The 27518-nt window shown below is 30.8% G+C and overlaps 2 protein-coding genes and 1 long non-coding RNA gene across 5 annotated transcripts in view; 1 reads left to right on the plus strand and 2 right to left on the minus strand.

The window, feature by feature from the left end:
• Positions 1-20301, minus strand: part of LOC113372766 (matrix metalloproteinase-2-like) — a 28577-nt gene extending 8276 nt beyond the window's left edge. Inside the window, exons 1-4 of the mRNA XM_026613110.1 lie at positions 20161-20301; positions 12067-12527; positions 10733-10874; positions 9123-9383 (exon numbers count right to left, since the gene is read on the minus strand). Coding sequence (XP_026468895.1) covers positions 9123-9383; positions 10733-10874; positions 12067-12527; positions 20161-20239 — 943 coding nt within the window. The 5' untranslated portion in view covers positions 20240-20301. The remainder of the gene's footprint in view (positions 1-9122; positions 9384-10732; positions 10875-12066; positions 12528-20160) is intronic.
• On the minus strand, positions 750-3079 carry LOC113372768. Of its 3 annotated transcripts, none has more exons than XR_003366798.1 (6): positions 3008-3079; positions 2265-2271; positions 1661-1787; positions 1528-1597; positions 1395-1464; positions 750-798 (listed from the first exon to the last, which is right to left on the minus strand). It is a non-coding gene; the product is annotated as an uncharacterized LOC113372768 (long non-coding RNA). The 3 variants fall into 3 exon arrangements; XR_003366797.1 differs by lacking the exon at positions 3008-3079 and adding an exon at positions 2347-2482; XR_003366799.1 differs by lacking the exons at positions 2265-2271; positions 3008-3079 and adding an exon at positions 2318-2482.
• A 2463-nt stretch (positions 20302-22764) lies between the features above and the next one.
• LOC113373495 (piggyBac transposable element-derived protein 4-like) lies at positions 22765-24426 on the plus strand. Its single transcript, XM_026613789.1, has one exon. It carries the CDS (start codon positions 22765-22767, stop codon positions 24424-24426), a length of 1662 nt encoding a protein of 553 aa, XP_026469574.1.
• The last annotated feature ends 3092 nt before the right edge of the window (positions 24427-27518 follow it).

The raw sequence follows: 27518 nt of genomic DNA on the forward strand, positions 1-27518 counted from the left end.
AGTAGATCAAATGATTGTTCTCACTCATGAGCAACTTGAGCGTTGAAGAGCACTTGGCTTGAAGTGTTTACCCTATAAACGAAAACAATGAATTAGTAACACAGTCACATAAATATACTATAAAGAATAAATTACCTGATTAATCATGGAGCGGTGTCTTCCACGTAACCCCATTAAGACCTTCATAGTAAATCTCAACAAGTGGTTTTATAATAACTGCATAATTAAGTTAGTTAGGTTAGTCATGTTATTGAGTTAATAAGAGTTAAGTTAATCATGCATAATTATAGAACAGTCATTGAAAAAAAACCACTTGCGAGCCTTCACTGAATGAGTGTTCAGGAGCTGGAAGCTTCCTGAATTTGAGGCTTCAGTAATAGTTGGATCGAGAAGATCTGCAAAAAAAGAAAGAAACATTATAGGAATGTTCGCATTTATACTAATATGGATGAACACATACCTGGTAAAATGTTTCTGGAAAGATTCTTGGTGAAGGGGTCTGTGTGCAGAGTAGCAGTGGTTGAAAGGACCTGGAAAAAAAATAAACATGTTATTTATTGTTCACATTTATACTGATTATGGATAAAATCCACATACTTGGTAAATGTTTCAGGAAGGATTCCTGGTGAAGGAGTCAAAGTGCAGAGCAAAGTAGTTGAAAGGACCTGAAACAAAAAAATAAACTGTTATTTATTGTTCACATTCATATTGATTATGGATAAAACGTACTTTTTAAATTATTTTCAGAGCGATTCCTGGTGAAGGGTCAGTGTGCAGAACAGCAGTAGTTGAAAGGACCTGAAAAAAAAATAAACATGTTATTTATTGTTCACATTTATACTGATTATGGATAAAAACGTACTTTTTAAATTATTTTCAGAGCGATTCCTGGTGAAGGGGTCAGTGTGCAGAACAGCAGTAGTTGAAAGGACCTGGAAAAAAATAAACATGTTATTTATTGTTCACATTTATACTGATTATGGATAAAAACGTACTTTTTAAATTATTTTCAGAGCGATTCCTGGTGAAGGGGTCAGTGTGCAGAACAGCAGTAGTTGAAAGGACCTGAAAAAAAATAACATGTTATTTATTGTTCACATTTATATTGATTATGGATAAAAACGTACTTTTTAAATTATTTTCAGAGCGATTCCTGGTGAAGGGGTCAGTGTGCAGAACAGCAGTAGTTGAAAGGACCTGAAAAAAAATAAACATGTTATTTATTGTTCACATTTATATTGATTATGGATAAAAACGTACTTTTTAAATTATTTTCAGAGCGATTCCTGGTGAAGGGGTCAGTGTGCAGAACAGCAGTAGTTGAAAGGACCTGAAAAAAAAATAAACATGTTATTTATTGTTCACATTTATATTGATTATGGATAAAAACGTACTTTTTAAATTATTTTCAGAGCGATTCCTGGTGAAGGGGTCAGTGTACAGAGCAGCAGTATTTGAAAGGACCTGAAAAAAAATAAACATGTTATTTATTGTTTACATTTATACTGATTATGGATAACAGCGTACTTTTTAAATTATTTTCAGAGCGATTCCTGGTGAAGGGGTCAGTGTACAGAGCAGCAATGGTTGAAAGGACCTGGAAAAAAATAAACATGTTATTTATTGTTTACATTTATACTGATTATGGATAAAAACGTACTTTTTAAATTATTTTCAGAGCGTTTCCCGGTGAAGTGAGTCAGTGTTGAATTTTCACTCGATACTTGGCCATTCGATACTCAACAATTTGCTTGATATGGTATCTTGTGGCCTCCATGTGATTTCATCTTGATGACCAGAAATAGAATGTAGAAATTTACTAGCAGTTTAAGAATTGCACTTGGTTTTTATGAAATGCATTAACATGAATTGAAAACAGTGAAAATTAAAATTTAATGTAATATGTCAAATCCACATTGCATAATCTCAAATGATTCAAATGACCACATTATTTTTCAATAATTGAATAGATTAGTGTATTAGTATTTGTTATTATTAATAATAAAACTACTGATGCTACCTAACTAATAAATTAACCCACATGCAAGACATATCGTGATCATTCGAATCATGAAATTCAATGCCTTAATGATTTTGTAAATTTCTAAAAGTTATAGTGACAACTATAATATTGATCAATTAATATCTTGAACAAAATCACCGCTTAATAAATCTATTCGTGCCAAATGCAATTCCAATAAATACCACATTCAGAGCGTCACAGTAACAATTTTCGTATAAAAACGCAGCAAACGCAAACCTACCCGGCACCTGCAAAATACACAAATTATTATTGAATTTAGTTGATTATACATACATTATTAAATGTCATTGTTGATGCGTCACCAAAGCTGTCTTCGTGTGCAATGCAGCGCTCCAGCACAGAATAGTCTTCGTTTGCATCTTTATATTCATTCAAATTGTAACTATTCTTTGTCAATTTGTAACTTTTTTTCAAGTAAAAGAAATAAAATTATGCATTTAAAACAAAAATGGCTTTCATGGAAAAGTAATTTTGCTTTAAAATTCTTGATGACATGATGATTGTGGTCCAATTTACACAATACTTCTGATCTATAAATTGAAGTGAATTAGCAGATGATAAAGATGTAAATAAGACTTCAAATTAAACGATCCGTATAAATGTACTCACAATAATTCTCATAATGAATTAACAGTCATTATTTTTTACTTTCACAACTTTTTACTATTACTTTCGATTATTTCTTCTGCACAATGACCGCCAGCCATTCAATTGTGAAGTCTTGCTCAGTCAACAAAATAATATGTAGTTTTATTTAACAGTGTTCACCAAATGATGCAAAATAAAATGATTAGATAAAATATATCCGGCGTACGTCTTAGACAGTAGTACGACTTGAGCAAAAACTATATAAATCGAGCACACGTTTTCCAAAAAAAAAAACAGAAATGAGTAAAGGTCTCGATTAAATCTAAAACATCTTAAAACCTAAAGAGAAATATAATCAGCACAAGTGCAACGTACCAGGTGACGCTCGCAGGTCGCATGTTTCCACAGGCAGCGAAGGGTCAGGCCCGTTCGTCCGTGTTCGACGACGTCCCGTTGTCTTCTTCCAGCAATCGCCACGATGGAAATGAACTCTCACTCGCAATGACAACTGCCTCTCCCAACTCCTAGAGTCGCAAAGCATAGATGTGCAAAAGACCTGTAGACGTGCGACTGCAAAGCGTGCACGTTCGCTCGGTCGAAGATGGCGTTTCAGAAACTCGAACGCCTCTTCTGTTTTGAAATCGAAACGACGTTTATTTGAATCTTCAATTTTAACATTAAGGGTTTTATAAATTAAATAACGATATTACATTCTTTTAGTAAACTCTCTAAAAATTTACACTGCAATGAATTAGTCGTTGGTTATTGAAATAAATAAATTTGGTGTAGAATTTTATTTTCTTCCACTAACCTGTGTTCTACAGTACACTTGTTTGCATTTCCTTTCTCAGGTATAAAATTTGTTAAATATTTTTACATTTTTAAATATACAGACAAATTTTTACTGTTTTATTTATATATCACTCATATACATGAATAATTTTGAAATTTATTAACAAAAGCAATTTTCTAATAAAATCATAATAGTTTAGTTGAATTGCTTTTAAATTCTGATAAAAAATTTAGTTCTACATTCCTGCAACACGTGAAGCCATTAAATATTATATAAATACAAACATACAATTTTTTCAAGTTTTAACTTATTAGTTTACAATAAAATTACTAATGATGATACAAACTAGCCACAAAACATTTGTAAACTAACAAAGTTAGCGCAAAAGAGTCTTACTGTGTACTTATTGAGAGTAGAATTGGTGAAATATTTTGAAATATAAAAAATCAAACCAAGGTCAAAAGAAAAATATAAATTAATTAAAAAAATGTTTAATATTACATTTTTCTTTAAATTTCGTTTATTTTAAATGATCAAAATTAAATGACATTCTGTGAGAAAACACAAAAAAGCAATTTCAACTATCTAGTGAAAACAAACCACTCCTTTGCAAAGTTGAAAAACAATTAAATGAATAACATATAATAAATACTACTTTTTACATTTTATGATTATTTTAATTGATCATCACAATTTTTACAAGAGTATTTCAATAATTAATTATTTTATAACTACTTTAAACTAATTTATAAAAAAATTAGTACAGTAATTTATGTGATTACATATTGATTTGATCAGTTAGTATAAGTTTTACAATGAAACAAAACTTTAAACAAAATTTTCATTTATCAAACAAGTTTCAAATCTAAATTTACTGCGATCATAATATAATAAACTACACAATTCAAAATTATGTATACGATTGTTAATTATAAAAATATTCTTCAAACAGCTTAAATGGTGTTCATAATAAAATAAAACCAATTTTCAAAATATAGATAATTTAAAAATTTATTTTTAGAAATGAGAAAATACCATACTAGATATATGTCGAAATATACACACATACACATCACAAACATTATAAAGTTATTGGTATATATAAGTTACCAGAGCAACTGGGAACGTGCAGGAAAAATTATAGCTTCACTAAAGGTTGAATACATTCAAACGTTGTTAATATTACTTATATTTTTATTACTATTTATTCCTCCAGGCCAAGAATCCTGCCTACCATCTAGATTTCGACACCAGGATTTACATTTCCCTCATGATCCAGCCAAGGCAGCGCTTCAACGCGATTGCCAAAATGTTCTACGACTCGGATATCATGTCTATAAATTTTACAAATAGAATAAATAAAAATAACAGTGGGTCGCCAATGTTACAAGGAAACACATCACAGAATTGGTCAACCACGGTAGGTGGTGAATTTTTAATAAAATTGATTTTTATTTGATCATATATTGACAAATTTATTTTGCTCCAGCGGATGTTTATGGTGCTGTTGAACGTCATATACCTGACGTCATACAATTGTTCTTTTACTCCTACATAAAAAATATGAAAGTAATCCATAATAATAACAATATCGTTTGCAATCAAACATTTTCATAAATTCAAAACATAATACAAAATGTTTATTTCAAAATGTATTACAATTAAATATCACAGTATATATTGGTTAAATACATGATATATATTGGATTGTTATGATGTAAATTTACACTAAAATGCATACATATTCTGAATGATACTATATTAGACTTTGATAATATATTCTTATGCCAAATTTTTTTATAGTGAATGTAGAAAATATATCTTTAAACCCACATTCATTATTTATCATGTTTATATCAGGTTATTATATTCATATTTATTTTGAGAAATACATGTTTTTGATTATTAGAAATTTTATGTATAATTATATAAATAATTATTTTTGTAGAAAGAAATTGATTTTATTATGTTACGATAGATAAACGTCAGAAATTTAAAAATTAGTTCAAAATATTCATATATTCAAAATTAATTGTTCTTTTTTCTTTGTGCACTTTGCGAATGCCTTCAATATTGTATTTGATGATCAAAAAATATATAGCCAAACACTATATTAAATAGGCAGTTTATATGTAATAGGCACTATGTTACAATATCATGTGCATTTTATCACTAGCATATATATACATCAGACAAATACAACTTTTAAAAATATTCCAAATTTTTTAGTCATAATGCAGTCACATCTCTAAGCGCATATTGGCTTCATTCTTAAAAATAACATAAAAAATTAATTAAAATATATGTACTGTATATCTTCATTATTTCTTACGAATAAGAATGTTAAAATTTTCACATTATTTTCTGTGAACTCGAAAAATAGAAAGTTAGCAAAATATTTGTTATAAAATTCCAATGCATCGCATAATTTATAAAAATATAGTTTTTAAAAAAATACTACCTCTTACATTATAGTGTTAATTACAAATATAATGTTCTGATGTCTCTTATTTACCGAATGATCATAATATATAAAATATCTAACTTAAGAAAAAACTTATAATTAAATCTAATTACAAAAGAAATAATTCCGACAATATTGAATGTGAACTAATCATAACATATTAAAAAAACTATAAATGTATTTCTTATAATGTAGCTAAAAATGCATACGAGGTTTAAATTTAATATTTTATTTTTGCTAATTTGTCAATTAAAAATAGTCAAAATAATATTTTATTTTTCTTCACTTAATATATCAATATTAAATAATTTTAATAACCAAATATTATAATTAATAACTAAACAATTACATTTCAGTAATTGCTGCATATTGCAATATATTGAAATAATCAAAATGTGATGACTAAAGCCAAATTACCAATAAATTTCATGATTTCACAAAGTTTACAAATAATCATATACATAATTGCAATAAATTTCATAACTATCTAATTAGCCAATAATAAAATTCCCAAACATTTCTGGAATGACTTATTTGTCAAATTTTGAATTCATATTAATAATTAACATTAATTAATCATAAAATTATTTTACTACATAATTGCCATTCTAATAAAATAAAATAAATATTAATTATAAATTTATAATTGCAAAATTTATCATATTGTGAATATTACACAGATATGTTTATATAATAAATGCTTCTATTAGTGAAGGAAATCCCTTATTAATTATTTGATGTTTTATTATTTTTAATAAAAATAAATTACTAATCCTTGATTGAAATGTCTTATATTATTTTTCTTAAGATTATTTCATCACCAAACCAACCTGAAATCTTAATAAAGATATAATATTACTTAAACACTGTCAACTTGTTATATAGTGGCAGATATGTAATTGATATTATTCAAGAACAAACTAATATCTTCAAAAACTTTAAATTTTAAATCAGTTCATTACAAAGGTACGCTATTAATTCAAATAACTATAAAAGCAAAGTTGAGCAAGTCTTGACATTTAAATCTGAACACTTGATGGATTTTAAATTCTTTTGCATCATCAATAATTTCAAAAATTATTATTCGAATTATCTTGTATATTATATTTAATAAATACTTAAACTCGATGAAAAATGTTTCATCCGCAGAAACCAAAAATTACTCACGAGTTTTAACTATTCAAAAATTGATAGTTATTGCTAAAATAATTTTTTAAACGACCAATCACGAAAGGTTCTTTTTAAACTTTTGGGTTATGATTTTTTGACTGCAATAGATCAATTTTGATACGGAATCAATGTTGGTACGGCACAAGAAACGCATCTACTTAGAGTATCGTACAAGTTACTTCATCCAAATGAACAACGCACTAATTTTACCAAACATGAATAAGATTTTCACAAACTCATCGAAATATATAAACTTATAATTATCCACTTAAAAACTATTCACATTGGTGTACCTCAAACTGAAGGATTATACAAAAACTTCACTCAATCCTACTCAGTGTATTCGTGTAATTAGTAAAGCGGTCGGCAGTATCATTAAGATTATTCGATATGCAATATCTGATCGTAGAGAGTGCCCTGATGATGTCCATTCATCAGAATCAGCGCTGGTGTACCTCAGGCGTTTCTCTGCAGATGAATCGACGCCTAAAGTTCGTGGACAACCCATCCAGAACGGAGCTGACAGTTTCTGATGCCTGTGTTTTACTCGCATCTGTAAGTCGTTGAATTCCCAAAAACCTTTGCCTTTGAAGAAATATGTTCTTCCTGGGAAATAAATACATATATACATTTTTTTTAAACCGGTGTTTTTTGTACCTTATACTAAATCTATAAAGCTAAATTTATAAAGCAGATCGATGATCGTTTTTTTAATTTTAAATATAAACTAGTTGGTTTGGTATTTTGCCTTGAGGCAAGTTACATAAACTTCCCGATAAGATTAAATAATCGACTTAATCAATAAAAAATAAACTAATTTATGAGCCACAAAAAGTAATCTGAGTGGATTTATTGCACATAATTGAAAACGAACAAACACGTTAACGCGGAGAATTTCCTTAAAGCAAATTTTCAAAGGTTAATAATTTTTATAATTGAACCAGTTTCCTTAGGACTTTAATGGTTTATTATGTTCATTAAGACCAAGTACTCTATCGTTATACCGAGTAACTCGTCTAATTTTAATTTTAACAAACGTCAAAAAAACTACTCATTTTCTTAAAATTAAACTACTTGTCGTAAGGGCGTAATATTTCAATAAGTTGTATAAGACTGTGATATATATATCGCCAAAAAAAGTTCCATAAAATTCAGCTTAAATTTTTTTTTCAACAGTTAATTACAAGAAAACGGCTCGGTAGATTTTCACCTTAAATTAATCAGTATCATTCCCAACTAATATCTTACGAACAGTTTTTTATTTTTTAAAATCGATTCGGTAGTTTGAGCTTAAATGTGGACGAAAAGTTTAACACTATTTTTCAAATTACAAAGAAACGGTTTGGCAGATCTTCTCACATAACTGACAAACGATAGTCCTCATTGAGATACATCTAATGACTTTTAAATTTCTGAAATCGGTTCAGGCGTTTTTGAGAAAACGTCGATCAAAAGGTCTAATTTTGACAAATGCCAAAAAAACGATACCAATTTTTGCAAACTTTGACGAATTTTTAAAGAACCTGTTGTCGTAGGGCCGTAATATTTTAGTATGATATAGAAGACTATGGTATCTACCGTCAAAAAAATAATCATAAAAATTGTTGAATTTTTTTTAAAAAAAAACTTTATTACAAGAAAACGGCCCGGCCGATCTTTACCAAAAACTAATCAGCACGATTCCCAACCAATATCTTTCAAACGGGTTTTGAATTTTCAAAATCGATTAATAATTGCGGGCTAAAACGTCGACGAAAAATTTTGCACTTTTCTGCGATTTACAAAGAAACGGCTGAAAGCGTTTTTGAGTCACACAAGACTCAGAAACGCTAGTCCTCATCGAGATACATCGAATGGCTTTAAAATTTTTGAAATCGGCCCAACCGCACACACACACATACCCACACACACACATACTTTTTCCAAATGTGGTCTCATTCGATTCAGAATGGCTTGAAACGTCGCGAAAACATAAAATTAGCGAATCGGATTTTTTTATGAAAACATAAACTTCTCCTTCGGGAAGTTAATAAATTTTACAATAATTATTTTAACTCTCATACCATCCGTCCATTGAAACACGGCATCGATATTATATCCGACCCCTTTCCACATGCTCATATCCCTCGGATAGTCAAGTTCGACCCTGCCCTCGTCTTCGTCCAACTTCCAGTAGCGGTCCCCGCTGTACAGGTACGTTTTGGAGTTGTAGCCCCACACCATGGCCGCGTCGATCCGCTCCAAATTGTCTGGCAAACCCAGGGAGCTTAACCGTCGCGGGTAACCCGGTTCCACGCGATTACCGTACAGGTAATAGTATTTGCCTGAGAATTTGAATATATACAGAGATATTGTTATATTTGTTTACGAAAACATGAAAACATGGTAATATTAGTTAGCATGTTGAAATTAATATATGTATATTGTAATATGGCGATATTAATTATGACGGTACTACGGTTCGTACCTCATATTAATATAACTAAAACTACATTCATATATATTATATATATATATATATATATATATATATATGTGTGTGTTGAAAGTATTTAAATTTGATGTTGAAATGTATGATTAATTTCTTGGAGGGCGTAACATCAAGTAAAAATATAAATAAGGTAAAGATTTTTTAAAACATCTTTATTTTGCCATACGTTTCGACGTAAAATTCTACATCATCGTCAGTGGTTTTACAATTTCGAAAAAATAGAAAGTAACGTTAAAAACTAAATATACAAAAGCAAAAATAAAAAGAAAGAGATTTTACTAAAGATACAGACTAATTATATCTAAACCTTAAATTAAAATAATGCATAAAACATTACTTACTTAAAATTCTTACATTATCACTTACACATATTAATACATCTTGTCAAAATTAGTAATTGGGGTAATAGAGTAATTGGAGTATTAGAGTAACTAAAGCAATTAAATTAGGTTTGTCTTCTTAAATTAAATTTCAAAGCATTCAATAAATAATTTTCTTACCATATTTCTTATATTTTAATTAGAAAACTGAACGTTTTGCGTTAATTTTTTGAATAATTTAAAGAATACATCATTTTCAAAAAAAAAAAAAAAATCGTGAAAACTCTCAAAGCCATCAAAAACTTTAGAAATAATTTGTAAGTACACTACTTACTATTAAATACCCAAAAAAATCATTAACAATGAGCAAGTAACAAATGGGGTAAACTTCAAAAGACAAAAACGTATCGATTCTTCAAATTTTAAAAATAAAATAATCAATAAAATTTAAATTATGATATTTAAATTATATTGTAATACTGTCATGCGTTTCAATAAAAATGTCGTAATAATTCTCATAGCCACCAACAAACTATTATTATTCTAATATGGAGGTATCTCAGTGTACGTTTTGATACTTTTTGAGAACCTACTCTTTGCAGTGCATTTATTATCTTCCATGTGCTTCCAGAAAAACAACAACAAAAATTACAGCAGCTATCAGGATAAAACAGTCTATCAGATTAAGAAGAAATCGCATTAATATTATCCTTTAATACAAAAGATATCCTATATCACTAACAAGATTGCGTTTGCAATAACTGGCGTAGAATAGAAGTTTCCGCGTCGTATTATGGCGATAGAAGCAGACGACAAAGCGATATCGAAATCCTTAAGGCATCGATATTATTTTTAGACTTACCGATAAAGAAAACAATTTTCCTATCTAGTCTCTCGTAGACGGCGTCTATGTGGGTGATGTTCCTAGGCAGACCGGTCCACAGCCTTGGGATTTCTGCTGGGTAGCCCGCTTTTAATCCCTCTTGTCCGATCCTCCAGAAATACTGTCGAAATAGGAATAGTGAAAAATATTTGTATGATAAAATATAAAATAAAATGTTTTATTATATCATGATAATGGAAAGGTCTTATTACTCTTTTGTACAAATAATTTTTCACTTTTCTGCTAGTAACAAATAAACGACTTGGCTGATCGTCGCGGAAAACTGACAAACGCTAGTGCTTATCGATTTATGTCGAAAGGCTTTTAAAAACCGTCGACGAAAGATCAAAAGATTCAGAATAGCTTGAAACGTCGAGAAAACAAAAAAATCAAATTGGATTTTTTTACGAAAACATAAACTTCTCGTTCGGGAAATTAATAATTAAATTAAATATAAAAGATGTACGCTCGTCAATAAACGACAGTGCTCTATACATGTGCGAAGATAAAATTTTACATCCTCAACTCAGCTCTAATTATGCTTCATGCTGTCATTCCAATTGACGACTTAGTAAATATTTAATTATGCTGATCTCAAACTCGAGATTTGCATTGAAATCTAATTTATACCCTTTAACACAGTTTCGTTTTGAACAAATATGAGCATGTAACAAATATCCCGGTTAATGTATGCGCACAAACAGGCGGCGGCGGAACACCATAGAATGAACGAACTCTGAATTCAATTTAACCCGGAATCGTTTATTAAATTTCAAGCACACATGAGGGAATCCAGATCATTCAAATGTCAATGAAACGTATCTATTATGAACGCCGTTCCTCTCGAGTTGGAAAGAAAACAAAATTTGTATATGTAATATATGTGTGGCGTGGAAAATGAAATATTATTATTCTGCGGCCGCACATATGTATTCATCGATATCGAATTATCGTACGGACACCCGTATCGTAGCTATTCAGAATTCTGAGTTTCGCGATATTAAAATTCGCTTGCCATTAGTATTTTATTGCGATACGTATTTTGGGTTTTATGCTGTATCTGGCTTTTTATTCAATATTCGTTTTAGGAAGGTAATAAAGTTAAACATCTGGAAAAATTTTGAATCTTGGCTTTTGAACCGTGTTTGCTGAGAAATATCTAACTGAACATCGCGGTTCGATTCCGATTGAAGAATGCAAATTTGGTGATACGAAATATCACTACATGAATCTCTACTATTTAAATCTTCAAAAAACATGCCTTTGACTAAAAAAGATTAAATAATAGTTGTATATAAATAATTTGCACAAACCTTTCCCTTGAATATGAAAACTTCCCCACGAATAACAGACACTGCATCATAACTTGTGTCGCAAGTATCCGGCATGCCAGGTTCCGCAGGCTCAAACCTCGGATTCCTAGTCGTCACATGGGGCCTGATCGTGGTCGTACTTGTAGTCGTCTTTCTAGGATAATATCTCGGCTTCTCTGGTATACGAGGTTTCTCTCCTTTTGGTTTCACAGGATATTCAGGTTTAGGATAGTTAGGATAATTGGGATAACTGGGATAACCGGGGTAACTGGGATAATGTGGCTGGTGAGGATGTTTGTAGTGCCTGCTGGTTGGCCGAGTGCGCGGAGGAGCGGCGGTTGTTCTTCGTCGTGGATCCTTCCACGGCATTCGAGTTGTAGTCGTTGTCGTTGTTGTTGTGGTCGTGCTGGGGGGACGATGATGGTAAGGTGGCATTTCAGCCCATTGCCTTTCTCTAGGACCTGAAAATAAATAATAAATATTTATATATAAGATTATAGTTGATATCTATAACTTGAAGTTAAAATTTCTGTTTGATGTCAATCTTGGCCAAAAACGTGATTAATTAGTGATAGCCCAAAATTTGACCTCTCGTGAACATTTCCTCGAAAACAGCTATGTTTAAAACCAGCAATAATGTTATGTCTACTATAATAATTTGCAAACTTCTGAAAGTATTATTAAAATAACAAATTCTAACATGCGTGTAGCAAACTCTGTTGCCTATTAAAGATAACTGAAATTGAAATTCTGATTAACGATGATCGATGAGTTCTTGTAAACGTAGAGCAGCGAATGTAGAATCTTGTTAACAAGAGGTAAGACTGTAGTTATTAAGTAAAACAAGAAAACCAAGCAAAATGTGGAGTGAGACAGTATCGTAATATATAAGAAGAAGGGCATATGTTCACCTTTAAGAAAAAGATAGAAGATAGTCGCATTTAACAAAGAGCAGAAACAAACCTGTATATTTTTTTTATACAATAAAAAAGATAAAACAATTGAAAGGCGCTACAAGCAAAAAAATGAAGCCTTGAATCCTTTAAAGAAGAGAGTACTTAAAAGGATAGATAACAAGCTTTTCTAGATTCATTAGGTTTTGGAACTTTAAATGCATCTAAAAAAATCTCATAATCTTCAATTTACCTAAATTCTATAAAATAGTTACCTAGAAGAGTTTAACAAATAAGATCTGTAAATATGTACCAATTTTGTTAAACACACATCAAAATATTCGACAAAAGACCTATTTCAAAATACACATGTCAACAAGGCAGAATCGTCAGTTATCTTTGATTATCATACAGCATGGGAATTGTGTATCGTCGCAGTTGACAAACTTTTCCATTACCTCCAAAATATAATCATGTCATGTCAGGGAAGAAGCGACAGCCCGTAAAACAAGTCCCCGTCATAACTAAAGCCACTTAGGCAACGAAACGCAGGGAGTGCAGAAACAGGAGTTCCATCTCTAGATCTATACTACTGGAAATCGGTTCATAGTAAAATAACAAATCGTCGTTGTCATAGCAAAGTGTACTAGATTATAGAAAATAGATTTCCATCAATCTGCGAATATATTTTTCAAACCTAAATAAATCTCTCGTCAAGTTCGAATATTTTATTGGTTGGGCAGTTCAAAAATCTGCACAAGAAATACGTATTTGAAACACAAGGCATTTGTAATAATTGTATCTCAAGAAATAATAAGTCTGGTTATGAAAATTTAAACAAAAAACCTGCCTATATTTGTGTTAGTGCTACGAGTTTATGATAAAACCAATATCATAGAACCTGTACGATAAGGCATTAGAAAAGTAGACTTTATAGATTTATTTTAGATCATGATAGTAGATGCAATCTAATATCACTGGTAATTATTCATATATTAGCGCAGAGTTGATAGGCGTGGTTTAAAAAACAGGCGTACCTCAGGGTTTAATTTCAAGAACACTTATTGCAGACATGGTAGAGAAGGTATATGATTACACTTCACATTACGTTATACGTTATCTCTTATTTATTAATAAATGCCAGAAACATGCAGCGAGCGTTCATTACTAAATAAGCATGATTGTAGTTTATACCGTATCAACATTAATTATTCAATAGAAATGTACACGAATTGTGTTAGACTTATGAGGTGTTATCGATCGCCATCTGTAAGTGCGCCCCGACTACGTTCGCATGCGAGGATTTGAGAGACATGCACTAATTAATCATAGTGTGCGATTAAATTTGATCATGATTAAATAAATAGCGCAGCTCCGAAGCTGCAAGTTTATGGCAGAGGATGTTTGAGAAATGCCATACTTCGTTTAATCCCGATACACTAGTACAAGCTGTACGATGACATAGAATACAAGCTAGAATTACAGACTACCGCATTTTTTACATCAAATTACTTCATTAATTAGACAAAAGTTCGTAGCAATGCGCAGATTTTGAGTATGTAACCTCGGACATCAGATGATACCAGACTGGGTAATGCAAAGTGCTTGACAATAAGATATTTCTATATACATTGTACTTGGGTAAAGTGAGTAAAAATTTTAACATTTGCCAGTAGTCCATGGTTATTCTAGAGCATTATTTATATCTTATTTTATGAAGACAGAACAACTGCTCTGGTTGCCATCTAAGAATACGGCGTAGTTAGTTAAGTCAAATAAGTTTTGGTACCAAATATGTGTCATCATTCAGCAGTACGAACCAAATGAAATAAAATAAAATCATTCTGACAAACCAGAATGTGCTCCAACAAAAAATTCAACTACAACATTTGTTGATACAAAAATGATTTCACAAAGGGTGCTGACATTGTCAATATATATTTAGAATATATGTACATGCGTCTGTATTTTATTGCGTATTTATACCTCTGAACCAGCAGGCATTCAATACAAAGTTATCAATATAGGTAGTTAAATAGCAGCCTTTGTGAAACATTCGCTTTTATAGTTCGGTTCACTAAGGTCACTTCAGTTTGTGCAACTCGATCGTTGAACTCTGGTATTTTTAGATTCATAAGAATATGTAAATATGTACATACATAATCTTATTAGCTGTTCCAATACTGCTCTATTTTCGAAATTCTTATGTTATTTGTCAATATTAACTTACGAGGTAATGCATACAAAATAAGCTATTATTTGTGTATTTACTATTCGTTTCATCGGATATCATTACTTAAACGATGCGACATAAAAATAATGGCAATAGGTTAAAGTACTTCTTATTTGATAGTATAAGTAGAAAATAGATAGAGAAAATATCATGGTAATATTTGTCGGTATAATCAATTGATTACGTTATCAGTGATATGGTGATTCTTCCAAATTTAACAAAATAGTACCGTGATGACTGTTTAAGTGTATGTTCTTTTATTTAAATCGTAGAGCTTAATTTTTAAATATTTAATTTTTTTGTATGTCGAAAATAATTCAGTTTATATAATTCTTATAAATATTAGAAAATATTACAGTATTCATAATAATCTATTTGAAAACAGTTAATATTCCTCGATCATTTCATTAGAGTTCGGAAAGTTCCAGCAATTTGCCTTAAGGCACGATGCCATACACCACTCGTTAATTTATCAATTATCAGCAAATCAACCCATTCATGTCTCATGCCCCAGTACCCAATTTCACGTAAAGCAAGAACCAGATACTCGTAATTTTTCAGTTTCTCAGAACGCTCTTCACCAGATGCGCAATTCAGGAGATACACGAAGCACTTTTTAACAAAGGGAAGATAAATTCGAGGAAACAGTATTTGGCTTGCAGTACAAAGCCATTAAAATTATAAATGTATCTTATCGTACGTGCTGTTAGCACAATTTCAGAACAATAATTTAAGTACTCTTCCATAAAAGTCGGTCACCTAGTCGGTCTACGTGTGTGGAGGAGACGAGGCGAGCGCGTGGGCGTACGCTAACAGTCCTACGGGCGGCAATAGAGTTTTCTATTATTCACTATCGGTTCTCTTTTTAATTTAAAATGGCTTTCGAAACGAATGCATATGCTATCCGACGCTATATATTCGAATCAATACTGGGGATGTTGAAGTCGAAAATTGTATCGAATATTTTTTTACTTTATTTATTTATGGTTCACCCGAAAGGTCATTTGCACCCTCTTCATATAGTAGTTAATATAAAATATAATTTTAGTATAAATATTTAATTATAAATTAGTGGTTAAGGTTTAGGGGTTATGATCTGCTCTATATTTTTACATTATTTTAGATGTTTCACTAATATTTTGTACATTTTGAAATTATATTAGATTACTCACATCAACGGTTGAAACAGATGGAAACTAAAATGAAATCACTGTTCTGGATAATCAAAGTTAAATCTAAATCAACATTAGAAAACAAAAGACTACTAAATAAGGCGAAAATAAAATCAATCTGGACTTGAAGCGATGAGTTGTGGGGCTTCGCCAATAGATCAAGAATTTCATATATCCAAAAGAACCAGTCAAAAATTCTGAGGTGTATTGCAAATACATCTTGGTATATTAGTAACCAGAGACCATAGCACTGCACAACAATCTGAAAATTGACACTGTCCAGGAGAAAGTGCAAAACAGAAGTGGTATCCATCACGATAAGATTATCAACAACTATAATCCTGCATTCATTTCCTTATTAGAAACATCAACTTTCAAAACATTGAAGAAAAAGCACCTCTTTGAACTAATCAATTAAAATGGAGTGACCTCCACAAACGTCATGTATGTAGAACTCCAGAACTATTAGTGAAGTTCTAAAAACAACTACAATTGCTTATATTTTTTATTATTTTCTGACTGCTATTTAATTAAATGCGAGTATCGATAAACGTCATCAAAACGATGACGCATATAAAAAGTCTTCAAATTATAGGATTTGTACTTGCTTATTTCGCGTATTGAAAAATATAAACATAGTATAAAAGAATAAAAATAAAATCTTAACATCTAAAACTAATACATCGTACTATTAATAACGACTTAACAATCGGAATATGAAAGATATAATCAAGAAATTGAGAAAGAAATATCATCTAAGAATTGACAATCCTTGACATTAAAAAGATTTAAAAAAAAACAAAAGATCTAGCTATTATTTAATACCCATCCTTAGATTAAATATGTAGAGGGGTAAGTTCGACCTTTAAACGACATTTTTATGGCATAGGTTTATAAAAGATTATATTTTCTGTTTATCTAATTAGTCTACAATTTAAGTTAATGCTGTAACAAAACCATTGGCATGTAGTGTGCTAATAATCAAAATATATTAATTTATTGAACAGCGATCAGAAATCAAGGGTTTTATGAACTATTGTGATAAAAAATTTAACTAACTACGTCTATTGATGCATAAATATTTATTAAAGTTGAATACTTTTTGGATACTTTTTTGTCAAAGTGTTTTTTATGGACTAAGGTTCTAATATGGATTTAGTCATTTGTGCACATATACAAGCTCACTCAATATATTTACAAAATCTAATTTAATTTATCGAATAAATTCTGAAAGAATTTTATGAGTGCCTTCATTAGTTGTAGACTAAGATATTATCATGTTTTATTTATTAGACTCGGTAGAGCAATTAACAAAATATGCACATTAGTTTTATTTTATACCCAATTATATTCGAGACTTCATACTTATACTTTTTTCAACGGTAGTGCATCAAACGACTGTTCTAATTTGGAAGCATATTTTTAATTTATATTTTCAAGTAAAATGGATTTACTTTTATCTACACGGTATCAGGTTGCCTCCAACATGGGTTTGTCTTTACTACCTTGCGGTTGTAAAGTGGAATATATCTGGTTTATATTGTTCGAAAATATCTAACCAGCAACGGAAAACAGATTTGGATACTGAAAAGAGTTAGGTTTCGATATATCGATAAAATTCAACATCCCTCGTCGGAGTGTTGGTCGTGACATTATATTTGCCGTCGATTTCAATGAAATCAAAACTCATGAAATTCTATTAAGATAAATAACGTAGATTGTGTGTACATTGGGCCATTGTAAATACGCGGTGGAACTGCGTCGGGCACAATGGACATGCTAATTGCAATAATGCCTCTCTGAACATACGTTAATGTTACAAATTCAATTTGTACATACGGCTTCTGCATAATATAGCTGGATAGGAAATACACCTCGCTTTATATATATACACAACGTATACTCACAGGTTTGGGAACATCAGAGATGGGCAACTTCTTAATATATTTATCTGTAGACTACAGACTGTAGTCACGTATTTATTGCACATTTACACCTACAAATTTTCATTTAATATATTTAAGGAATACTTAATTTATATAGATTTCGCAGGTCTTGTTTAACTAGATGTTCGTCCTCAAAATTTTTGTTATTTATACAAGACATATTATAATAAAATATATAACAAGAAAATGTAATTACGAAAAATCAAGAGTAAGTATCATTTACCTCTAACAACACGATGTAAAGTGATAGTATTGAGAAACATAAATTATTTTTGCAATTATTGTAATAATACATAATTTTCCGCAGGAGTGACTCTGCTGTACGATTCAGTAATCCGCAGTAATCCGTATTTGTAACACAATATATTATAAAATTATTCAATAATTATAAAAAAAATATTTTAAAATTATGAACTACACTTCTGAAGAATTAAAAACTACAATAAATTCAAATTTTCAACAAATTAGCACAGAGCGATAAATAATGAAGCAGGAAAAGGTCAAATTATGAATAAAATTAAAATAATGATAACAAAAAAAATCTAATAAAGATTAATGCGGCAATTGTGCCGTATTAATTACTAGACCAATTTTATGATGAGGATTTGTTACGGTGCGCTTTTCATATAAAATGGTACTAAAAACTGTCAAAATGCTATGTTGTTGTGCAGTTAGACATTTCAGGTATAAAACCTAACCTGGAAAACGTCAAAAAAATAATCTTATCACAAGTGCATCTTTGTGATGTATCATAATAACATATACAAAAAATACATTTTGACAGTTTTTAGTACTATTATTTATGAAAAACGCAGCGTTCCATTAACATTGGTCTATTTTGAGTGAGAATTGGCCCGTAAGAGTCGTTTTACCGGTTGGCAACCCCTGGCTGAACTATATTGCGTCTATTCGGTTCGGATATTGTGTCTATCAATACATAATGGATTGTCAGAGAGCCCTTTCGCTCTGTATGCGTCGCTAATATGTTTTTATAACTGATTTCCGCAAATGCTGCGGGTTTATTTGTCCACGGAATTACGATTGACCTAAAATATTATTAAAAAAATTGGTTTAATTCAAATGTCCGGCGGCGAGCGGTGATTTGAAATTATAAAGGTATTATTATGTGATATGAATAAAAATTTAATGACTGGTATTTTCTATTTAATGATAATACTGCCGTGCATACTACGTGTTTCTTTTGTGTTGCGATCACTATAGGTAAATAATTATTATATGAATAATATTTTACATCACATTTTAATTTCGAGATAAATGATAGAAACATAACCCAAACAAACAAGTGAATGCTTGTAATGTTTTTGTTAAATAATCTATGAATACGATTAAAATTTATATTGCTATATCAAATTTTAATTTATATATTCGTAGTTTGTAAGATATTAATCACAACAGCTCATAGAACCCATAAGCTCTGACCGCTGTTCAATTAAAATTATAAAAAAAATTACTCGTAGTAATAAAATTATTACTCGTTTTATAAAAGTAACGAAATGTTCCATTTTATATTTTGGATTTATTGATATTGGTGAATATAGGTGATTTATGTAGTGTTTATGTAGGATCATCACTGAATTAAACTATCAAATCAATAGAGATATATTAACATGATATATATCAGAAACCCAATTGCATGATATATATTATATTAGACACATAAATGTATAAACACACTTTTAGCCTCAACGGATCGTTGGTATCTAGAAATAAACATTCTTATTGATCAAGGCAAATATTTTCAAAGCCCCAAAGCATACTGCCGCACATATTAGGGTTCATAATTACTACCTAATTAACTTTAAAATAAATTTTTAATGATTTAGACTCACCATACATATTTTGTATCCCATTTATATCATCGTAGGGAAGTTTGAAATTTTTGGGTAGGCCTTGATACCAAGGGTACATAAGGGCTCCTTGGACGGTGGAATGGGCCAAGCCGAGAGAATGGCCAAACTCGTGAGCGGCCACGGCGAACAAACTCGTACCTAGAAGAAAGATAATAATTGATAAAAAATGAAATTTAGTAAACACATTTTACAGTATAATTACTGCTGATATGCCTATAGACTTGTATTATATATTGGGATGCTAAATGGGATGCTAAAAGTTCACTCAAAGATGCATCTGATACAGTTCTATCTCATAGATAACTAGATGTAACAGAATCGCATTTACGTTTATATTTTTATTTATATGCATAACTCAGTAACGCCTAATCGGGCACTGCTGGTTCTATACAAAATTTCATAGCCAAATTAAGTACATGTGATTTAATACCTAATACAGTCTATCGATAAAATATATTTTTATTTATCGCTAATTTAGTTCTGTTATTAAATCTCTCAAATTAAATTCAAACTGTATTACCGATGGCAGTTCGCAAAACTTTTAATTGACGCGAACAATCGTGCAGTCGTTATATGAAATGAGTGAGTGATGAACAGTATTTATATAAAATATGAACCGAATACGAATTTATTATTTTATATACATTTGTACCTATAGTATAACCAACGCCTATTGGTTTAAACACGTTATCTATCATACAATGTGTGCGTCGAATGCGCATTATTTTGAAGTAGACGATAGGTAGGCACCGGTGACAGACATTGATTAAATTGGAAAACCGCATTTTGAATGTGTTCAATTGGCATCAGTTAAAAATATTGTCAATCAACAGTTCCAGGTTTCAAATGGTAAATGCTAAATGGTAAATGGTGAGTGGTAAATGGCAAATGCATTCGTTGTAAATATTTTGACGCGCCCCACCTCGTAGTAGTGACACAACAGTATATTGATGAATTACCTCAAGCTTTTTTATAACATAGTAGTAGTTAACAAATAGATCACATTGATATGATAATGGATTGTAATAGGTATAATAAAGGGTAGAAAAGGTTATTCAGATAGGCAGAGTTTGCTATCAATTATATGAAAATGTTACCGAATAGTGTTAAAATTTGACAATGAATCGAGAGTCTACAACAACATATTAGTTCCAATAGTTTTACATCAGAATGTTATAAAGTAAATGACAAACCAATATATAATTCATTGATAGTTATATCTAAAGTTCAATCAACTTTAAAACTATAAAAATTTTGAAACCTCATATTACTTCTAGACATTTTTCAAAAGCCTGTATAAATTACAAAGTAAATTTTAAAATTTATGGAAGAACTAATCTGAAAGTTTTTATTTCCCGCAAGGCAAATTAAAGTAATCACAAAAAATCAAAAACAAAATCTTATGCAAATTTTTACGTTTCTAAGGTTTCTGAACCTTTTAGCATATTTTGGATGTGTATGTTTGGATACAATTTTTCGTCCACGATGCCAAAACAACGAGGCTTTGAGAGAACTTTACGTTTGATTAGAATGATCCCAAAACATTCTATTAGCAATGATTGAGTGAATAATTGCTAGTCATTATTATACATTTTTGCGCAGGCAGTTGCAGCAACAAAAAGTGCAAAGTATAGCTGTTTTGAGAAAAAGGCGCATCCGATTAGAATGATTCAAAAAGCATATTTCTTGTATCGACGGTGTAAACATAGATAAAGGTCGTCGCCCAAATATATGCTCTTATATTAAGGATTTAGGAAAGATGATGATGAAATTTACAGTATTTACTTATTATTTTGAAATTTTTAGATCATGTTATCAATCATTAATAAATTTTTATAGATTATTGATTATTTTCATTTCGCAAATGTTTGTTCAGTATAGGGGATGTGTCAGCAGTTTGTCTTTAGGCTCCATGCCATGAACTACTAGTTTGTCAATTATAAATATTTAAAATATCGTAGTCTAATTATTATTACATAATACTGAACTATGATAGTTAATTAGTAAAGCATTGGTTGATGTCAAAATACTCCGGAATAACATATGAAGCAGGGCTTCTCAAACGTTTGTCCTTTGCGATCCCATTAACGATTGCGAGTTTCTTGACGACCCCACATATATAAAAAATAAATTAATGTTTTTAAATGATTTATATATTTAGTAACAATATATATATGAAAATGTATGTACACTATAGGCGGGCCCCGTAAAATTACGTTCTGCGAGGATTGTTGCTTATCGGCGGGCATGGTATTATTACGCTTTGAATAAACTAACATTGAAAGCGGGTGAAAATACTTTTATGGGATCGGTTTGCATATGATATTGAAAGAATAGCTGGTACTTTTTTCGAGATTCAATTGATATTTGGTATTGTAAGACTTTTAGAATTAGGATAAGGATAAGAAACAATATGTTTTATCTTCAAGTTTCTTTTTATGTTCAATTTATTTTGAAGATAAATATGCAGAATTTACAACAAAAGGGTGTTCAATATATATTTTATAAAATACTTCATTTATTAGAAAGATTTATACGGTTCAACATCTCTTTTTTTAAATTATTATTTGCAATAATAAAATAATGGCATCGGATAGCGATAGTGAGGTTTACGCCGATAATTTGTCACAAATTGGAAGTGATTTGGATATCCCTGATTTTGATAGTGAATGTGAGAGTGATGAAGATTTTTTTAATCCTAGAAGACGTAGAGTTTTACCAATTATGTCCAGTGATTCTGAAGGTAGTGACAGTGAAGAAGTGGAGTGGTCAGAATTTGACAATCATCCGAATATTGAACCATTTTTAGGTCAAAGTGGCGTGGTTTTGAAACCAAATAATCCACAAAGTGTAAGTGAAGTGGTTCAGCTATTTTTGGGTAATGATTTGTTTGACTATATGGCCGAAGAAAGTAATCGTTATCATTCACAAAATATTGATCGTTTTAAAGACAGTGCAAAATCTTTGAAATGGAAAGACGTATCTGCGGTAGAATTAAAAAAAATGTTGGGATTACTTTTGCTTATGGGCAGAGTTCGTAAGGAGAATAGGGATGAATACTGGTCCACAGACAGAACAATTGAAACCCCAATTTTTGCCCAAGTGATGAGTAGAGACCGTTTTCGCCAAATATGGTATGCTTGGCATTTTTCTAATAATGAAAATAACGCCAATGAAAGAGATCGCCTTAATAAAATACGTCCAATAGTGTCTTATTTCAAAACAAAATTTGAACAAGTATACAAGCCAGAACGAGACTTGTCATTAGATGAAAGTATTATGCCATGGAGAGGTCGCTTATTATTCAAGGTGTATAATGCTTCAAAAATCAACAAATATGGAATTCTAATTCGAATGGTTTGTGAAGCAAAAACAGGATATATATGCAATTATGAAATTTATCATGGTGAAGGAAGTCGGCTTCAAGATACAATTATACGCCTTCTACAGCCCTATAAAAACTTGTGGCATCATGTCTATATGAACAACTATTACAATAGTGTCGATACCTGTCAAGTCCTTTTACAACATGGAATTCGAAGTTGTGGTACTATACGCAAAAATAGAGAACTTCCTCCATATTTACAAGATATAACCCTGAGAAGAGATGAATCTGTGTTTCGTCGCCGAGGAGATATTCTTGTACAATGTTGGCAATCAAAAAGACTGGTTCGAATGATATCAACAATTCATTCAGCCAGTGTGATACAAAGCAGAAATGTAGATTGGAATACGAAACAAAATATTTGGAAGCCAACATGCGTTGTAGAGTATAATAAATTTATGAAAGGTGTTGATCGAGCTGATCAGTACCTATCATATTATTCTATTATACGACGCACAAAAAAATGGACAAAAAGGACAGTGATGTTTTTAATTAATGGAGCTCTTTTTAATGCCTTTAGAGTTTTTCAAACTCTGAATGCAAATTCAAAAATAAAATACAAAACTTTTCTGCACGATGTGGCCAAAGTATGGATAAATGAAAATGTTAAAGATAACATTGATGATCCCGGACCAAGTACATCTTATAGAAGAAATATATTCCCAAAGAGATTACTGGATGCCAGTAAACATAACATTGTAAAAATAACGGGTGGCAAGAAAATACATCCCCAAAGACAATGCCATGTTTGTGCTACTCATAAAAAAAAGAGTTTAACGTGTTTTATGTGCCAGTTATGTAGCGTACCTCTTCATAAGGGTGAATGTTTCCATAAATTTCACACATGTAATAAGTACTAATGTAAGTAAAACTGTTTAGTTTATATATCTACTTTTGTTAATTGTTTTTGTTAGTTTTATGTTTAATTATACATTATTTAAATAAATTTATTATGTTTCAAAACAACCTTGTGTTTTTTTTTTTTAAATTGAGTTATAAAAAAATGGTTGTGATCATGCGAGGCGACGCAAAGCGTACTCGTGTTACTCGCGATTTGCCCGCTACACATATCAGTTTGGTCTGAAGAGTAATTTTACGGGGCCCGCCTATAGTGTGTTAACTTCCCGTAGGGTAAGTTATTGTAATGGGCCGAAAATCGAAATTGATTTCGAATTACATTTCTCGACGTTTTGAAGGTTTCTGAACATTTTGGCATACCTCAGAAAAAATGAATGTGTGTGTGTGTATGTAAGTATGGATACAAACTTCCAGTCACGTTTTCGGGCGCACGGATCAACCGATTTGAATGGTTAAAAAAAATTTGATTCCTATTGATAGGGAGATGAGCTGATTAGTTTTTGGCAAAGGCAGGTCCAGCCGTTACGGAGATACGGAGCAAAGAGTGCAGAAAATAGAAATCGAGTTTTTGATTGAACGGAGCATCCGATTTGAATGATTTAAATAACATTCACTTAGTAATGATTGGAAGAAGCGATTATTAGTTTTTGGCAATGGCAGGCCCAGCCATTTCGAAGATACAAAGCTAAATGTGCAAAAAATGGCAGTTTTTGAGAGAACTAAGCGTCCAATTCAAAAGATTCAAAAAACTTTCAGCTTGTTTTAACAAAATAATTGATTTTGGAAAAAAAATTGTAACAAGTTTTTTTTTTAGTTTTTTTATATATCGAAAATAATTCAGATTTTATTTTTAATTCTGACTAAAGTTCTAATATACTTTAAACAAATAATTTTAACTTTACAATTCTGTTTATATAAATAAAATATTAGGCAATGTTACAATGTTGATAATAATCTCAGTATTCCTCGAACATTTCATTACGGTACGAGAAGTTCCAGCAATTTGTCTTAAGGCACGACGCCATACACCCCACTAGTTTGAGATTTTGCTGAGAACATAAAAAAATCAAGACATGATGTTATAAAATGATATAAATATTTGTCATTAAAATCTCTCCTATAGTTTAGTGAGCCCTGTTTTAAAGTTTCATGATGATATCTTATGATTTACGATTATTTAATTATCGGATATTTAAGAGGTGTGAATACAAAGTTGTACTCCAAGGTCGTGTGAAAAGTAGTAGCAAGTTTAAAGGTTCGTCCTTTGATAGTTAAATATCTTGCGAATTAACCTTTAACTTTCATAAATATATCGAAGAAAGTTTGTTAAATAAAACGTGATCGGCAATAGTTATATTTATCGGCAAACAACATCGAACGAGCGCAATATTGAGCCGCCGAGTGTAGTTGTGAGTTGTGAGAGCTTTCCCATCAATCACACGTTATTGGCACTTGCCTCCAGGAGTTCGTGCCTACGTTACACGTTCTCACTCTTTCCGTCACGTCCTTCTTCCATATCAATCCCTTTCAAAGCCCCGACTGAAAGACATCCCATTTTCAGAAACCATTTTATAGCGAATAATCCGATGATACAACTGTATATAACTCTGTCATTACAAGTTATATCGGGGAACGGCTCGAATTTTAAATTTGTCAATCGACTTGATTGACGTAATATAGAAATTTATCTTTAACCAGATAACAGTGCTATACCATCTGCACAAGGTAATTAGAATTAAGATTTCATGCGTAATAAAAGTAATTTACTCATGTTTGCACCGATAATATGATGAACCATATTTAAGCGCCCGGCGCAATGTTTATTAAACAAGTCAATTAAAAATCACTACACACGGACACTTTACTACCTCGAAGGACCAGATATAATTTATTATTAAAATGGCTATATCAGACCTTTAAAAATAAGTAGATTAAATAAGTTGGTTTAGTTATTAATAGTATTTATTTGTTTGATGTTCACGGTTCAAGTTATGCGTACAGAATGAATAATTTCTTATAACTAGCTTAGTACCTATACTAGGGTAGGAAATTATTTTATTGTGTCAGGTAGACAAAGATAGATGAATAAAATTTGTGAGGCTCGAACACCATAGTTTTAAAAAAATTGTAACTTTAAAATAAAACTAGTGGGGTGCATGGCATCATGCCTTAAGGCAAATTGCTGGAACTTCCCGTACCAATTTTTTTTTTTTTAAAAAGATTAACATTTTCGAAACAAAATTTACTCTGAAAAATTATATTTTTGAGAAACTATAAATTTTTGACAAAAATTTACTTCTTTTACCGTTTTTGGCACTTTTTGCCCCATATCTTCGGAACGACTTTACCTGCCTTCGCCAAAAACTAATCAGCACGTCTCCTTATCAATACGAATCCATTTTTTTTGAATTATTCAAATCGCTTCATCCGTGTTCCCGAAATCGTCGACGAAAATTTGTATCCGAACACACGCACACACACATACATACACACACATACACACTCATACATCCATTTTCTCTAAGGTATGCCAAAATATTCAGAAAACTCTGAAACGTAAATATATATAAAAATTTTAATTTTCGATTTTTTTGCGATTACTATAACTTACCCTATGGGAAATTAATAAATAGTGCAGAAAAACTACCCTCTTTTGTGGGCATCGTTCACGTGGGGTTTTTAGGGGAAGGGGGGTTTGACAAAAAGTTACAAAATATCACGTTGGGAAAGCAAGGGTGTAGTAAGATATCATGTGTATTTATTTTTTACCCGATTTTTTTTAAAAAAATCCAAACATTTAGAAAAAAATCCAAAAATTTACAGTTTTTTTTTCCTAACTAAAAATACACGTGATATTTGTTGGGGGAGGGCAGAGTCATTTTGATAACACCACATATCACCAAGCGGGAGGGGGGTACAAAAATCTTAAAAAAATCGATCAACTGATTAATGGGCCATCATTATCGTATGAGGATAAATATGAATAACCAAAAATTTAAACATTGACCACCAATAGACTTAATAAAGAATTTTATGACAAATATTATATTTATTTTTGTATTTTTGTTTTTAGTTCTTTTTTCATAATTCAACG

Source organism: Ctenocephalides felis, unplaced genomic scaffold (genome assembly GCF_003426905.1).
Source record: "Ctenocephalides felis isolate EL2017-DRISC unplaced genomic scaffold, ASM342690v1 CF-g0.4_SCAFFOLD_01604, whole genome shotgun sequence".
NCBI lineage: Eukaryota > Metazoa > Arthropoda > Insecta > Siphonaptera > Pulicidae > Ctenocephalides > Ctenocephalides felis.